Source organism: Rhinolophus sinicus, linkage group LG02 (assembly GCF_036562045.2).
Source record: "Rhinolophus sinicus isolate RSC01 linkage group LG02, ASM3656204v1, whole genome shotgun sequence".
In the NCBI taxonomy this organism is placed as follows: Eukaryota; Metazoa; Chordata; class Mammalia; order Chiroptera; family Rhinolophidae; genus Rhinolophus; species Rhinolophus sinicus.
Genome location: NC_133752.1, coordinates 40,387,414 through 40,405,499, shown reverse-complemented (window position 1 = coordinate 40,405,499; position 18,086 = coordinate 40,387,414). Strand labels below are relative to the sequence as shown.

At 36.5% G+C, this 18,086-nt stretch overlaps 1 protein-coding gene and 1 long non-coding RNA gene across 22 annotated transcripts in view; both read left to right on the top strand.

Annotated features, from left to right (window-relative positions):
• The window catches only part of LOC109452270 (uncharacterized), a 37,161-nt gene extending 29,787 nt beyond the window's left edge, over positions 1 to 7,374 (top strand). The window contains exon 3 of one of the 2 annotated variants that reach the window (XR_002138116.2): positions 7,057 to 7,374. This is a non-coding gene — a long non-coding RNA (uncharacterized LOC109452270). Of the gene's footprint in view, positions 1 to 4,155; positions 5,136 to 7,056 lie in introns of those variants that run through there. The other variant, XR_002138117.2, reaches the window with a different exon arrangement.
• Positions 7,375 to 11,159: 3,785 nt separating this feature from the next.
• Positions 11,160 to 18,086, top strand: part of PDLIM5 (PDZ and LIM domain 5) — a 188,913-nt gene continuing 181,986 nt past the window's right edge. For 18 of the 20 annotated variants that reach the window (XM_074323398.1, XM_019741092.2, XM_074323390.1 and 15 more), the window contains exons 1-2: positions 11,160 to 11,287; positions 14,746 to 14,883. In XM_074323398.1, the coding sequence (XP_074179499.1) occupies positions 14,788 to 14,883 (96 nt within the window). In that variant the 5' untranslated portion in view covers positions 11,160 to 11,287; positions 14,746 to 14,787. Of the gene's footprint in view, positions 11,394 to 14,745; positions 14,884 to 18,086 lie in introns of all 20 variants that reach the window. The other 2 variants (XM_074323369.1, XM_074323333.1) reach the window with 1 other exon arrangement.

The window sequence follows — 18,086 nt, the reverse complement described above, 5'->3', positions numbered from 1 at the left end:
TTTATACCCAACATTATATCTGCATATAAGATAACCAAGTATCATTATTTCAGAGATGTCACTGACACCTAAATGCTCCAGCGAGGAATTCCTCAGTGTCCCCACCATTTGTCACTATATGGTTTACTAGCCAACCGTCCTGGAACATACTAACAGAGGAGGAAAATGCTCTTTACAAATGCCAGAATTGGAGTGTGTTGGCAATCCATAAGGGTACAGTGAAACGCTCTCCAGCAGTATTCTTTTGGTTGGAATAGATTTTTAAGAATTCATGACAGTAGACAGGCTATTTGATTAAGTCAAATTCTTATGGATTGGCTAGGGTTGTTTTAAAAAGGAAGCCACTTAGAACAAATGAAGGAAGTTGTGAAACTTCTGGCTGTGTTGACTAAAGAGTCTCATTTACTCCTTTGTTACTTGATATGAGAGAGGGTTAATGAAACAGAAATTAATATAATCTGAGAACTCTTGAAATTGTTTCCATTCTCAATCCTTTGATAAAGAAAAGCTAGCATAGTGATAATAAATTGGTAGCAGGTGCATGCATAAAGGAGAAACAGAGTCTGTTTTATTAATCTTATAGAGAAACAAATATAAATAGAACCAACAAGCTTCACAAAGAGGAAAAAAAGCTTTTTTCTGATGTTCAAGTTGAAAAACAAAGTGAGAAATTTGATTCTTTGGAAGCCATCCCATATAGTTTGGGTTATAGGCTAGCCTTTCTTTAACCATCCCAGAAAAAAGCCAGAGTCCTTTCTCTGAAAGCTGGAAAAACAGGAAAAATCTGTACATATTTGAGTTTTGCCAGTGTTCAAGTCTAAATGACCTGAGGGATGGTAGGTAGCACACCCAGGATTCAATAGTTTCTAAGTAGATTGCTTCTGAAAGGTCAGCAAGGAGCCTAGGAGTTTTCCCTCTAAATGGAAGACATTAATTTAAAATGCTACTCAGGTAGGTAAGCTACAATCTTTGAAATTGGGTAGTTCATAGTGAAGTGTTTTAGTAATGAAAAAAAAGAAATTAGGAGATTTAATAAGGAAGAGTTTGACAGCTCTCGTTAGTGTTCTCTGGCCCTGGCCTGGGGATGGTGTATTATGAGCACCCTAAGTCACCTACTGAAGTAATCACCCAACAGGGAAGGGTCCATCTGGTTAGCCCAAAAGGATGAGCTTCTCCTTAACTTTATTTCTCTCTTTTACTCTGAATCTATTCTTGATGAGCAGACTTCTAGCCTAAATTTTATTTTTCAATGAGATGTTCCTGGAAGTAAAATGACCTGAACATTCCAGATTGCTTCACAAGGATCCTTTATTATAAATGAACAAATTGAACTTCTGGATTCCTCATCAGTGTCTACTGAGCTTCATTGTTAGCATGAATGAGTCCCTGGGAGTGTCTATTCTGTAGTTCAACTAATAAAAGTGAATTTCTGAATATGTTCAGTTTTAATTGATGGAGACCTCAATCAAAAGAGATTTATTTACCCTTAGAGTTTGAATCTGAAGTAAAAAACCTACCAAGTGTTCTTTTTTTACCAAATCTGTAAGTGCAACATGGATGAACAAAAACCCACATTCCTTCATATAACCTGAAAAATAGTTTGTGAAACCTTGTCATGTATAAAACTTATCTTTGTTTAAAACTATGCATAAAACTTTAAAAAAAAAAAAGTATTAATGATGGCAATTGTTGAGGCTGGGTAATGGATACATTGCGAGTTGATTATATGTCTTTCTATTTTGTGTATGTTTGAAAATTCTACAATAAAAAGTAAAACATTCTCACATTATTTGGGGGGAAATAACTTCAGCAGAACACACTGGGAAAAGAATCTCTGCCCCTTTCTGTTCCAAATTCAGTTTTCTCCCTTCCTGTCTCAAAAAAAAACCTTTATGGAATCAACACCACTGTGCTCTTAGGGAAAAAAGGAAAACTTTCTGCTCCCTTAGCTCTGCTGGAAGCTGAAGGGTGCTAGGCTACTGTGCAGTAGTGCAGAGATTTCTAGCCTTTTCCCTTCTTTCTCTGTATATTGAGCTCAAACATTACACTGTGTTTCTATGTGAATACGATTGTTAGCATTTACCAACATGTGTCTGTCTTGTTTACAAAAAGAAAAAAAAAGAAAAAATGGGGTTATAGAAGGTCAGCAAAGGGTGAGTTTGAGATGTCTGGGTGGGTTACGTGGGCATTTTGGCAACATGGCTTCTCCTTTGGCATGTTTAATTGTTATGTTTAATGGTCATTCTTGCAGTTTAAGATGACTCTTTTAGAATAAAATTCTCTCCTAATGAAAAAGAAAGTAAAACAAACAAAAAGACACATCAGGACGTTTAAAATCTATCTTCAAGAACTTTCTAAAATTGAAGTAATGTGATTTGTTTGCTGCCTGGATTTTCAGTGTATTTGTCTCCACAACAAGCAAAACTTTAGCTCAGGTTACTGGGGCAATGCTATCAGGTGTCTCTCCACCAGCTCTGCCTCTTGCTGTGTGTTCTTTCTTTTCCAGGAGGCACTAAATTTGGATCTATGTGTAACAGTTGATACTTTGGCTCAAGTTGTAATGAACCAACTCATTGCTTTTCTATGAGGGATTGATACTTGCTTGTCCCCGCTGATCATATTGAAATACATGTGAAATAGATAGGATTTTAATTTTTCTAGAGGTGTTTCCACTTTCTTGCTAAAAGAAGTAGAACTTCTCCTTGTGCGGCAAGTTCTCTGTTGCCTACTACACCAACAGGCTCTCTTGTTCAAAATTGATATACATTCTGTCTTTGGGCCAGAAACACTTTCATGTTATAGAGGTTAAGTTCTGAAATGATAATACACTGATTTAATTATTGCACAAAATTTATTATACGTTACATATAAATTTATGTATATAAATTTAATATAAAATTCTAAATATTATAAATTTAATAAATAGTACAAATAATATAATTTATAAGCAATATAAAATTATATTAAATATAGCAACAAGGCTACAAGAATTTGGTTAAGGAATCTGATCAGAAAGATATAAAGAACACTAGAGATGCCCTCAGTTTTTTTCCCTCTAAAGATTAAATCCTACATAGAGACACTTATCAGCTAATACATTTCCTTGAAAGAGATGTTCAATTGATGTTAATTTGGAAAATGTGCCTCATTTACCTCACCGTGGTATGTATTCATTTTACCTATATTTTTCTCAGTGCTTTTTGTCATTTACTTTAGTTAGTGTGTTGAATGTGTTTGTTTAAAAATTATCAAAATTTTCTTTTAACATTTAATATAGCTTTGATTGACTACTCTACTAAGATTGATTAAGATATATCTACATTAAGTTCCGTATTAAATTAAAAAAACAAAGTTAGACATTTTTAAATAACTAATAGTTTGGTTTTATCTAAATCAAGTTTGTGAATACTTTATTTTTCAGATTTTATTTGTATGTTTGACTTTGTACTGATGGAGCAACCATATATAACGTTCTCAAATCTCCCTTTCTAGAAGAAATTCAGAGAGAAAATGAAATATTCTACGGAGATTTGAATTTCATTTTTTCATTCTTTCACCTACTGAAAAATATTTTTATTAAGAGGCACTTTTCTGTAGGGAATGCTATAAATCTTTTTTATTTTTTAAATTTATTGGGGTGACAATTGTTAGTAAAATTACATAGATTTCAGGTGTACAATTCTGTATTACATCATCTATAAATCCCATTGTGTGTTCACCACCCAGAGTCAGTTCTCCTTCCATCACCATGTATTTGAACCCCCTTTACCCTCATCTCCCACCCCCACCCCCCTTACGCTCTGGTAACCACTAAACTATTGTCTGTGTCTATGAGTTTCTGTTTCTCATTTGTTTGTCTTGTTCTTTTGTTGTTTTTGGTTTATATACCACATATCAGTGAAATCACATGGTTCTCTGCTTTTTCTGTCTGACTTATTTTGCTCAGCATTACACTCTCAAGATCCATCCATGTTGTCACAAATGTTCCTGTATCATCTTTTCTTACCGCCGAATAGTAGGAATGCTATAAATCTTAATAGAAATAATGGTTTCAGCTTAAAATATTTGAGAAAATATTCCTTACGATCAGGTTACAAGATTTATCCCTTAATCTTGTAATGACTTTTATTATGATCACTATTTATCTTATTGCAGCTTATTCACTTAATACTCCTTGTCAGTTATGCAAAAACATAAAAATCGTCAAGGAAGTTTACATCTTGAATTAGAACCACATTGGACTGAATCAGACTTACATGAAAAGAAAATTTCAGAGACACAAACTTCCATCATCCACTCTGGAAAAGCAGCCACATATTTCAGTTAAGTACATGTATTCTATAGTCAAATTGTTTGGGTTGAAAACCTAGCTCTGCTTTTACTAGCCAGCTGTACAACTGTGAGTAAGTTATATTAACTCTCTCATTTCTTTATATGAAAATAATAGTACCTAGTGCCTACAATTGCTGTGAGGATGAAATAAGTCAATACATATAAAGGAGTCAGAAAAATATCTAGCTATTAGTTTTTAATAAGTAATGGTTATATTCATAATTTAATTTGTTTCAAAGATATTTGTTATGACTATATGCCAATGTATATAGCATAATGTATATATAACATTGTCATTGTATTAATATATACTAAAAAATGCTACTCCTAATATTCAGTTTATGATAAAAGTAAAATGTTTTCTTTGAAAAGTATAAAAAGCAAATAGAAGTAGAATACAATTATACCAAATTTCACCACCCATAGGCAACCATTGAGAGCATTTATACCTAGACTTTTTCCATGAATTTTAAAATGTAAAATTTAATGTCTAATGTAATAATATTTAAGTAAAAATGGATGAATTTTGTTATCTATACATCATAAAACTGCAGTTATTTTGTTAAAACTTTTAAGTTCTGAGAATAAGCAGGCATCAAATTTTGGCTAATATATAGTTTAAAAAATACATTGTCATGTGAAATAATCAGATTAGGAAAATATTTTAAAATTCCAGTTTCATATCTCATAGATTAAAAAAAAAAGTCTTGCTTATTTTCTTAATCAGTTAAACTTTCACAGCTGGCAGAAAGTGGCTTTGAGGAATTTCCCAGAATTAATTTTATGAAACTAAATGGCAACAGGTAGGTGCATATTACGTCCTGGCAGAACTGGATGTGATGTGTAAATGGATATTTTCAGTAAAATTAAGTAGAGTTTTGGTTTATGTTATTGATCCATATTCATTCCTTTATGTTATTCCTTATCTTAAAAACAATTCTATGCTTTAATCAGATTTTTGATGAATTGATTCATCACTCTTGGTACTGCATCCCTTACAATTTGGCTAGAAATGACGTGCCTTAATGCATTCCACTATGACTATACGTGTGGATAAATTCCAATGAAAATATTAGTTTTCTTGCGTTTCCCAGAGTCTGTAAAATGATTTTAAATACTTAGTAGAGGTACTGTCTTTTGGGTAGAGAGATTTTATTGTAAACAAAGCATGTTAAGATTAGATTTCCCCAAGGATCTTTCCAATCCAAAATACCACTTGTTTAAATGGCCTTATTTGTATACTAGTCTCATTAATAATTATGTCTTCATAGCTCCGTCATTGATGAAGAGATACATGGAAAAACATGAAAAATTCTAAACCCAGACAATGTAAAAGAGTACCTAAGGCATCCATAGAGATTATATCAGTGGTTGGGGACAAAACCATAAGGAAATTGGGATTTCAAAACCAATTAATTCAAAATTAATTTTGTCCAATATAAGCTTATGTTACTGGGGTGAATTTAGTCCATTTATATATATTAAAAAATAAATTGGTGTTGCTTTAGTCTCATTGTAGATATAACATATTCTCTAAAAATCTGCAATATAGAAAATTATAAAGTAAAAAAATAATAGTTTCATAATCCAATCTCCCCAAAATAACTACTGTTAATACTTTACTATATATATATATATATATATATATATATATATATATATGAGGTCCGACAATTAAGTTCAGGAACTCATCCTAGAAAAAGTGCTACATACTTCATTGCTGAATTTCAGTATGGTCACCTTTGAAGTACACCCCTTGGGAAGCTATGCACTCACACCAGCACCTAGTCCACCCTTCAAAGGAGTTTAGAACGCTTTTTCTGGAATGGCCATCAGAGCTGTCATCATATTATCCTTGATGTCCTGAGTATCATCAAAATGTCTTCCTTTCAACATTTCCTTTATCTTTGGGGAAAGAAAGAAGTCACTGGCGGCCAGATCAGGTAAGTAGGGAGGGTATTCCAATACAGTTATTTGTTTACTGGCTAAAAACTCCCTCACAGACAGTGCCCTGTGAGCTGGTGCATCGTTGTGATGCAAGTGCCATGAATTGTTGGCGAAAAGTTGTTTTTTGTCTAACTTTTTCATGCAGCCTTTTCAGCAGTTCCAAATAGTAAACTTGGTTAACTGTCCAGTTGGTACGAACTCATAATGAATAATCTCTCTGATCTCAGAAAAGGTTAGTAACATCATTGCAACAAGTTCACGAACTTAATTGTCAGACCTTGTATATAGACAAGGTCTAGATTTAAGAAGTATTGTATTTGTCATTCAAAATTATCACAATTTTTGCTAGCTCTTTCGTTGGTTAGAAAATTGACAATGTGGGCAGAAAACATTTCCAGATTCTAAGTGACGGTGGGTCATACCACAACATTTTAATCTAATAGAATTGCTTATAAAACCCCTAAAATGCCGAACTTAAAAAGTCATTAATTTTAGAAATCCGAAAAGCAAAAATCCAATTTTTTTTCAAAACATGAATTTGCTTTTTAAATCATTTATATCAGTAGAGTTTGGGACATGGTTGATGCTCCATAAAGAAGTGTGCATAGCATTTAGATAATTTATGCTAAGGAGGTGATGATTCTAAGGGACCATTCTCACAGTGAGCATTGTAAATCTTCTTTCTTTACATTTTCCTTAACTCATGTACTACAAATGTGCAAGACATTATAATGACTACACGGAAAGCCAATAATTTGTCTCTTTTTCATTTCCTAGCCCACTGCTTCTCAACTCTTTTTACATGAAGGCAAACTTGGAAACTGAGGACAATGCACAAGGCTTCTTCCCACCCTGCACTGCCTCATAGGCTGAAGACGTTGATTTCTTGGCCAACATATTAGGAAGTTGTTCCCAGGCCCTCTTCTCACTTTCTTCAAATAACATTTTTCTTCATACGCTATACTTTTTCAATTACTGACCTACACGTTTTGTTTCTATCTTATCTCTAAATGTACACAGTCTATATCCTTTGAACCACTCACCAGACTCCTCAAAGAAATGACTTTATCTGAATAAAACATCAGACTGTCAAAACCTGGATCTTGTCATGAGGAGTATTTCTCCCTTTCTGAAATCTCAAAGTTGGAGCTTTCCAGTACTTTTACCAATGCCCTTACTGTCTACCCCTTTTCTTCATATCCCTTACTTACCCGCTGGGGTTTTTTACTTATTAGAATCTGCCATGTAATGCACAGTCCTTCAAAACCTGCTCCTTTTTGTTCAGCATCAGTTATTAATAGCACCCCCAAATCCCAGACTTGAAACTTTGAAGTTAGGTTTAAAAAGTTTAAACTTCTTTTTCACTTCTTCAATCACACATTTGCTCAGTTACCTAGGCTTCATGGATTTGCTCTTGGAAGCTTTCTCACCCATTTATTCCTTTGCACTCTGCCTACTTTAGTTGTGGTTTTGTCCCAGAATTCCGTGCAAGCTTTAGAATGACACCATGCCTTCAGTCTCTCCCTAGATTGCCAAGTGTTTCTTTAGGTATTACGATAGCTAATACCTCCTCTCCATGCTAGATTTTAAACATTAAATAATCACACCTATGACTGGTTTATTTATCTTTCAGGATTAGGATTTAAAAGATAAATTGAATTACAGTAAGGTAGGAACTTTTTAAGAACTGGCACTTTATAGTTTATTGGGTGCAACTGTAAAAGCTCGCCACAGCCATGCCCTCTTGTAATTAAAAGTTTCTGTTATTTTTGAAGTACTGTAGGAGGATTCTGAGTCATGCATTGGATAATAAAATGTTAGAGCAAACATTTATACACTTAGGTAAGTACTGTTTTTAGATGGAATATTCTTACAAAATCTTCCTGCTAAATCAGTGAATCTTTTGATCTACTTTCTTTTCATACTTCAGCTCTTTGTGCACTGGTTATGATAAAGTGAAGCTTTTAATATGGTTTTCTTTGTGGCGAGTGCCTCATTGTTCAGCCTGTAGAGGAGGCTGAGGACACTGATGTGATTTCCCAATGGATTAGCTATCTTCCTGCTAATCTGTAGTCACAGAATGTCCTTCGCAACATGGCCAACCACTTTATAAATGTTAGTCACAAGGGAGCAAGAAGAGGCGAGTCAGAATGGCTCAGTGGCAATTCATTCTAAAACAAGTTAAGGCACATGCCCTACCAGAAACGGTTCAGGAGTTTCGTCCTATCTCATAGGCAAGTAACTCAGCATTTATTGAATTTCCGTAATTTGCTGCAGATTCTACCTCTGTGGCCTACATAAGTGTTAGTTGCTATAGCTTTCCATCTTCTTTCTCTGGTGTTTAAAGCTGGATGGCTTATTGCATTTACTGAAAGGCAGTGGTGTTGAGATGAAAAGGACATGGTTTTTGGAGACAGATCCTCTGCTCTATTTCTGTCACTAATGAGTTGTGTGCCCTTGGTGAAATTTCTTAATCTCCAAGTTTCTCTTTCTTCCTTTGAAAAAAATACCTTCCTTATATCATTGTAAGAATTAAATAATATACGTAAATCACCAAGAACATAGTACCTGCATAATGAATATTAAAGTTCTGTACTTGTTTTTTGTGATATATAAATAAATCTAATAAATTGGTTAGGAAATTTTCATAGGGCAACCATTTACTTAACATCTACTTGTTGCCAAGCATGATGAAAGGTGATATATACACACACACACACACACACACACACACACACACACATACACTTCATATATATTCATATATTATTCATATATATACACTTTCTATATACATATACTTCATATATACATTCACATATATATACTTCATATATATATTCATATACATATGTGTATATATATATAATTTCTATTCCTCGTGATAACCTCAAAAGGTTATTTATAATTATTATTTCCTTTAAGATGAGAGAACTGAGATAAGTTGTTGCTGAGATGCATGGTTTTCACCTAAGCATGAAACACAGTAAATTGAGGATATAGGGGTATTTCTAACGAAGTGGTTTTTAAGTATTGTAGTTTAATAATTACCTGGGGGGTGTGGTGAGGGAAGGAAGTGTTTATTAAAAAGACAGATTCCTGGGACCTATCTGCAAGGATCCTGGGTCTGGGTTGGACCCAGGAAAATGCAATTTTTACAAGCTGCCCATGTCATTTTGATGCAGTTGGTTCTTTGGAGGACACTTGGATGACTATCAGACAATGCATCACATCTTAATTTGGTTCATTTACTCTATACCTCAGGCTTTAAACTGTGGTAGGAGAAGGAGGTGAACTCAGAGCCAGGCTAGCATCTGTGGGCTAAAATTGAATTTGCATAAGTAAGCAACACTCCTCTCACTCTCAAGTCTTCTTCATCACCTCAAGATACTTATGTCTGGTGATACCTTCATATGCCACCTGTAGTTATTGACCTTTAGTCAACCTTTGTTGATACAGGCTTAAATGAACTGTATCAGCAGCAAATTTGTCTTATTGTAAGGACTATCACACTGTCCAGCACATGGTAGGTATTTGTAAATGGCAGCTATTGTTATTATTTACTTAATTTTGGGGTGAGATGTCAAACATGATAACATATATTAAAGCACTTTGTAAATCAGCTCTCACATTAGGAAATCCTTCCCTCCAACATAAACTTTTGAAGAATGTGATGAAAGATGTGGACCAGCGCTATTCAATAAAAATATAATGCTAGTCACATAGGTAATTTTAAATTTATTACTCTCCACATAAAAAAGGCAAAATTAATTTTAATAATGTATTTGACTAAATATAAAGACTTTATCACTCCAACATGAGGTCAATATAAAATTATTAATGAGGTATTTTATATTTTTCACATTGAGTCTTTGAAATCCATTATTTCACTTCTATCATATGTCAATTTAGCAGTAAATTTTCAATGGTAAAGTGAAATCTATTCTTACCTAAACAATAAAGTTGTGTTTAATGGAAATAGGTTACCCTGGTTCAGTTCTTAAATTCAAATTAAACTTATGTAAAACCAAAAAAAAAAAAAAAAATCAATGGCTCGGTCCCTGTAGCCAAATTTCAAAAGTTCAATAGCCACACGTGGTTACCCTTTTTGACACAGCAGTTTTGGACCTTCTCTAGAATTTTGTTTGTACTTCTAAGGGATTCATGGACCCCATGAAGTTCATTCTTGCTTTACATGTCCCTTGGTTAAAAATTGTCCTTTTCACATTTCATATATAAGCCAACTCAATTTAAAGAAGTCAAGTTACTTTCCGTATGTTCACTAAACATTAGTCAAGTTTATTTATGAATACATTTCTTGGGCAACTTTATTGAAACTGGACTATTGAAATGGACTATTATTGATTTGGCGGTAGAAAAATAAGCTTAGGATATAGTGGTTGAACCACTTTGGGCAGTTGTTCTTTATCACTGTCTTCTGTTGTGATCACAGGATTTAACTTCTAGATATTAAAGTTACTAATTTCCCCTTCCTGACAAGCAAATTTCAGGGTTTGCATTTCTCAGGACCTATAAATCTCTCTCAAGAAAACAGGCAATAGCTACTGAACTTGCCTGGATAGGGATTTATCGAAAGCTCCCTTCTCTTTTTAGCCAGAGCAACTGCTTTCCAATCCAAAGTTTCTGGAGAGAGAAATGCATCCACCGCAAAAGAGACGCGCGGAGCAGACCTTTGCCCGGTAAGCGCTCGAAAACCCCTAAGACTACTCCCACCGAAACTCGGTAGCGCCAGCGTTTTTCCGTAGCGTGTTCCGCCCGCCCCCGCATGCCCGAGCGCTGGCAACTCCAAGGCGTTCTCTGCCGGCGCCGAGCCGCCTGGCCCGGCCCAGGGGTGTGGCCGGGAGCGGAGAGGGCGTGCCCGGGCTCGGGGGCGGGGCCGGGAGAGCTAGGAGGCGGAAGTTCCCGCGGGCTGGGAGGTCGGCGTACGCACCGCGAATCACTTGTCAGCGCTCGTTTGAGGCGGACGCAGCGCGGTGCCGGACCCGAGGTGAGTGGCCTCCAGCTGGGGATGCGCGTCTCTGGTCCGCAGTACGGAGGATGGAAAGAAGCGGTTGCCGTCCGCCGAGCGCGAGGGGATCCCAGCTGGGGAGGAGGTGGGGGCGCGCCTAGTGCGGGGGTGGCTTCTCAGGTGCTTTCTGGACGCGGAGCGGCGGAGGTGGGAGAGCGGCGTGGGAAGAGGAGCGCCCGGGAAAGGGCGGAGTGGGAGTGGACCCGGGCACTGGAAGTTCCCGGAGCCCCGGCCGACCGGGACGAGCGAGGCGGAGGCAGGGACACGGGAGCGGGGCGTCCGGGGTGGCGAGGGCGGGCGCTGACAGGCCCCCGGGCGCCCTGCACCGACCCACCGGCCGGCTCAGGGCGTCGCCGGGCACCCACCTTGGCGTCCGGGTCCATCCAGGTCTTGCGGGAATCTCTTGGAGGTGTGGGGAGGAAGCGGGACTACACAGGAATGGCGGGTTAGTTTTTGCTTTCACGCTACTGGGAAGCATTTATTTCCACCCAAATATTTAGGATTGTGTAACCTGTTTGGGGAACATTTCCGTGCGTCCGGAAATAAAGCTGGTTTAAAAAAACAAATCTGTAGTGAGCGCCAGATGTATTAACGACTTGGGTGCTTGTTGGGGCATTTATAAGACTGTGCCCTCAGTGCGTTTGACAATTAGTGGAAAAAGGAAGGGCGTGTGGCCAAGGGCAGAACTTGGACAGAAAAATCGTGGCTGCGGTGGGCAGGGCAGGTCTAGGGTGTGATCGCCAGATCCTATCCCAAGTCCGCCTTCCTGACCGTGAGGACGTCGGAACCCGCCTGCCACGGAAACAGCCGGCTCGGGAGCCTTATTTGGCAAACAGGGCTTAGGCGTGAACATCTGCTGGAAAACTGTCTCGTCGGCTGCTAGTAGTATCGTCCTGTGCCTGTGGCCTTAGTTCTTCAGCTCTACCTCCGCTGTCTCTCATTCTGGGGAAAAAGAGCATCTCAAGATACCGCTCTTTAATTTCAGACCGTTTCTGTTACCCTGAGCATTTATTTCATCAAGGGTTCTTTCCCCATTCTCACCCACCAAAGAATCTGGGATAGGAGTGTGGGAACTAACCAAGCTTCCTTCCCAAGTTAAAGCGAAGACATTGTTTGAACTTTCCCTAAGAGAAACTCCAGAACTAGACAGAAGTTCCAACATTTTCTACGTGTTTGAAAGCAGAGTAGGCTTCACTGTTTCCTGCCTGCTTGTTATTTTAGGCAGAGTTTGGTCACTGGTAATCAAATGGAGGAGACCAGGAAAAGGCCAATAATATTACCATTGCTTAGGGATCAGAATACTTAAGGCAAATGAAGTTAGCAGAGGGAGAATGCTAGAAATGAAACGACATTGACTGGAAATGAAATGACACAGTGGTTGTGTAGTGTGGCTATGACCTTGCCAGTGCTAGAGATTTTCATAGCAAATGGGAGAAGTCAGGAAGGGAACTTCCAAGTAAAGGGCAAGTTGCATGTATACGCATTGATACATAAATGCATTTTCTTGTAGGGAACAATGGAGCCAGAAGTTGAGCCTAACTTTCACATACTTCTCTTAACAAAAGTTAAAGATTAAAGGGGGGGGGGAAGGGGCAGGTTGTGTGTGGTATATCTGTTGGCTTTATACACTTCTGATTTGTCTGGTGTGCCAATATGAAAACAGTCTTTCTCTGCTAGTTCTATGAAACTCTTTTATTATGGCGGGAAGACAAATTATATATGGCCCCTTATTACTTCCTTACTGTTTGTTTTTCACGTTATCTATTAGGTTGGTGCAAAAGTAATTTTGCGGTTTTTGCAATTTTTAACCTTTTAAACCGCAATTACTTTTGCACCAGCCTAATAACAGTTTGACTTCTGTCTTGGCCTTGAGTCTTGCCTAGTGCCCTGTGCCTATTACATCAGTAGTGCAGTAATGTGCTAATTGCTTAGCAGTTGAGTATACTACCATGCCAGAGGGAAAGCTCGTTTAGTTTCCAGATAGATGCCATGAAGATATTCACTGATTTAATTTTTATTTAAGAACCAGACTTAGTTGAAAGTTTGGCTCATTTTCCTCTTATGAAAAGATGGAATCTGTTTGCTTTTAATATACCCAGTGGTTCGGATATCTACATGTGCCACTTTCAATTTTGATGTGATGGGATAGAAATTTTGCATGGGTTAAAAAATGGGAAAATATTGTAAGACAGGTAATATAAGGTGATAATTTGGTCGAACAGCATAGATTTTCCAAGGAAGTGTGTCTTAAGCAGCTTTTTTTTTTAAAGTTTTAAAATTATATTAAATTATACATCTATTATATTTAAAATATTTTTAAAGAGGGAAATCTGTTTCTTAGTATTACATTTTAGGAAATCTCCATTCTTCCCATTCTCTCACTGACATATAACCACCATAATAACCAGTACCAAACTCCATGTCATACTTTTTTCTTTAGTTTTTTATTTTGTAAAAGTACTACTGTGAGAGTCATGATGAGTCCACTTACAGCAAAACACACAAGAATGCGAGTACTGAAGTGCTGGTTCTTTTCTAAAGCTCCAATTCCCCTTTATGCATTTAAGATTAGCTATTAGGTTGGTGCAAAAGTAATTGCGGTTTAAAAGGTTAATAATTGCAAAAACCGCAATTACTTTTGCACCAACCTAATAATATACTATTCTCTCAGTCAGTTTTAACGTGTGGTCAGTTTTCACGCTCTCCTTTGCCTGATGAAGTGTATGTATGAACAGAAAACAGGTTCTGACTGAAGTATCACTGTGCTGGGGTATTACCTGTTATTGCCTGTCTGAAGAAAAAGTAAATATTTAAGTGTGGAAAATATCACCTCCCTATAAAAGGATATACAAGTTATAGTTTATGATTGGAGAGAATAATTCTGTGCATTAGAAACAATTCATTTTAAAGAATTTAGTATTTGGAAAACAGAAATGAGGATGTATGAATTTGCAGCCCTTTTTATATGTTAGTGTAATTTAGAATTTAAGGAAGTAAAATTGAAGGATCTTGTTAACTGCAGGCAAAAGAATACATGAGGTAACAGAAAGGAGAAAATCATTTTGAATGAAACCTGAAATAAGATCTTGTTCTTCAGTGTATAACAAAATATTGTAAAGTACTTTGAGTTAAAGTTTGTATGTAAGATGCCACAAATTGTAGCACGCTGTAAAACTGATCAAGTGTCTAGGAATATATTCTGATGTGGAATTTTTAGACTATGGAAATTGGCGTGAGTTTAGAAATTGTATATTAGCTCATAAATACCTTTTCTTAGACTGAAATGAGAACTTAATATAGACTTATCCTCTATATCCTCTCATGCCCCCTAAAACAAAATACTGAATATAATTTAGTTGGATTTATATTAAATACATTTAAATATGTAATAAGGCTTCAGATAAACATTTTTTTAACCATCTGATTTTCTTTCACAGTTTCTTTCACGTTCTGGGATTGGACTTGGAGTCATTAGAACCATGAGCAACTACAGTGTATCCTTGGTTGGCCCAGCTCCTTGGGGTTTCCGGCTGCAAGGTGGCAAGGATTTCAACATGCCTTTGACAATCTCTAGTGTAAGCACACTTTACAGATTTTATTACAGATGTTCATTCAATGCTTAGTCCTGGGAACTTAAGGACTGATTCTCTGATGACCTGTTCTCTTACTTATTACAATTGCTTATGAGATTTGATCTCAGCAAACTTAGTTACCTGCAATAAAGGATATGGAGGGAGAGAATTTAGCAAGGATAATTAATTTCAATTATGTTTATTTTCATTTTTCCTTCATCTCATTCAAAATAAAACAGAAAGCATTTAGGGGCAGCCGGTTAGCTCAGTTGGTTACAGCGTGGTGCTAATAACACCAAGGTCACCAGTTCGATCCCCGCATGGGCCGTGGTGAGCTTAAAATAACAACAACAACAACAACAACAACAGAAAGTATTTAACCAGGGGCAGACTCCAGATCTTTGAACTGTCACTAATTTGAGGAATTCTCTGGGACTTAGTTCCTTCATATGTAATATTAGAAAGTCCCACTATGGGATTGCCATGGTCTCTTTCAGTTCCAAACTTGTTTATTAAAAAGTGTTGATCAGTATTAATAAAATGACAGTTTTTGGTGTTATTTCCTCAGCTCACTTTCTGGGGAAAGTGGTAGCCAACAGTACAATGGCCAAAAGCTACTTACCTTTGAAGAGGAAGTGAAGGGCTTAGATCTCCAACTAGATAGTCTATGAATAATTGAGATTTGGCTGTTTACCTCATTATGGATTTAGTTTGAATGGATTCTGTGTATATATTTTAAGGATATGTCTTCATGGTGGTAATGAGGGGAGTAATTATAGCTTTCAATTAGTGGGCTTGACTGTGTGTCAGGCAGTGTTTCACTTTCATCAGCAATAGATAAGTAACTGTTGCTATTAATTACTTGTATAACTTTCCAGAGGCTTTTTTTTTTTTCTCTTCAAATAACCATGAGCATCTACTCCCCTTTTATTTGTATGGTAGCATATTATACACACTGATCCATAACTTGCTATTTTCTCAATAATTTGACATGGAGAACTTTCCCTATTAATATATAAAGAGCTTTTTGTTTGGTTAAAAAACAACTGTGTAGAATTCTTTTGTAGGGAAGTAACATTTAACCAGTTCTCTGTTGGAAAACATTTATGTTGTTTCCAATATGGCTGTTACAAACAGTGCTGCAGTGTATACCATATATACATTATATATATATATATATATAACAGACACATGGGATCTGACAGTTAAGTTCGTGAACTCATTTTAGAAAAAGTGCTACATACCTCATTGCTGAGTATCGCTACGGTCACCTTTTGTGACCAGTGTTTACTGGCTAAAAACTCCCTCATAGACAGTGTCATGTGAGCTGGTGCATTATCGTGATGCAAGAGCCATGAATTGTTGGCGAAAAATTCAGGTCATCTAACTTTTTCATGCAGCCTTTTCAGCACTTCTCAGTAGTCAACTTGGTTAACTGTCCAGTTGGTACAAATTCATAATGAATACTCCCTCTGATAACCAAAAAAGGTTAGCAACATCGTTGAATCAAGTTTGCGAACTTAATTGTCAGACCTTGTGTGTGTGTGTGTATATGTAAAATTTTGATAGGTTGTGCCAATTCACACTTTTGTGCCTATTCCCCCTCGCCCCCCACAGCCTTACCCGGAAATTTTGGGATTTTTGCCAATTGCTTTGCATGCATCATCTCACTTAATTCTACTACCAATCTGTGAAATAATGGCATTATTCCCATTGTACAGAGCTCATAGTTGGTGTAGAAGAACTGGCTTTCACGTAGTTGTGTTATGTTGCCTCCCTAATAAACTTTAACACTTAAGTAGATTGTTTCTATAATCAGATATTTAGAAGACTATTGTTTAATTATGTATGTATATATGTATAAATATGTATATATACACCAATTCTTACAGTGTATATCCAACTTGACTTTGAAAGATTAAACATAAGTTTGTAACACTTACATATCTCTGTTAAAATACTGCAAATCCCAGCTTACTAATGATGTTTTTTTGGCTGTGGATTTCAAAATAGTTACCAATTCCTGTTTCTTGGCTGGGATTTTCAAATAGCTATAATTAATCACTAATACCTGTCTTGATTTCAGTTTTTCAGATTTTATGAGGAAATACATATATGTAATCCAGCTTGCAAGTTTTCAGACTTTTTGTGGTTGGATGACATTTTAAATGTAAAGCATCCATGTGAAAACTTGTCTTGTGATTTATTCCTATTTGAGTGAGGCAGTATTTTATTTTTTTTATCCTACTGAAGATTGATTATGAAGAAAGGAACAGTATTTGATTATCTGTTTTTATATTCTGTTAACATTATTTTATATAAAGCATGACTTGTCTTACTTTGTAATAATGGACAAAAAAAACTTATTCAATTAAAATACTTCCATTTTTGCTGGAAAAAAGTCCAGAAATAAATTGATGCCTAAATGAAACAAACTTAATCATATTGTTTGGTCATAGAAATGCAAATGGTATGTAAATATGTGGTACCAGGACTTTTACAAAGTTTTCTGTGCTTCAGTTCCCTGGCAGCCCGTTTGAGGCCTCGCTCCATGTTGTGATGCTGATAAAACAGAACACTGTGTACATACATCCATGCCCTCCCCTGGCACAGAAGAAATGCTTTCCTTGTGTAGACAGAGTGCTAATTAAAGGATTTTGAACATACTGATTAAAAGAAACTACCCGTAACAAAGCTGCTGAGTTATTTCTGTTCTCTTACAAAAGTCTCTGCCATCTCTTGTGACCTTTTTGGGCCTTGTGCAGTGGGGCATGCAATTCATTCTGGACTCCAGAGGATGGGGGGGAGGGGGAGGAGGGAGGGGAATGTTGGCTCAACTGAGCTGCTAGGCTGTTGGCCTTTCATTGTAGTTATTTTTAACCCCTTGTGTGGTTCAAACATGCCTAGTAACATTGCCTAATAAAGATGTGTGCCTAGTAGCTAATTTATATTGCTGTGGTAAGATTATTAATGTAATACTTAATTAGTTCTCTGGCTGTATTTATTCTGCCTTAATTATGTAAAATTATTGGGATATATTTCAGAGGTCACCAGATTAGTTAATAGTATCAGAAGCAATTAAAACCTGAAAGCATGCCTTATAACATGTAATTTAGTGATTCTTTTATTTTAATAGTCTGTGTGAAATTCTTAGCAAGGCCTGGCACATATTATTCTCTCACTTGTTTTACAATAATATTATTATC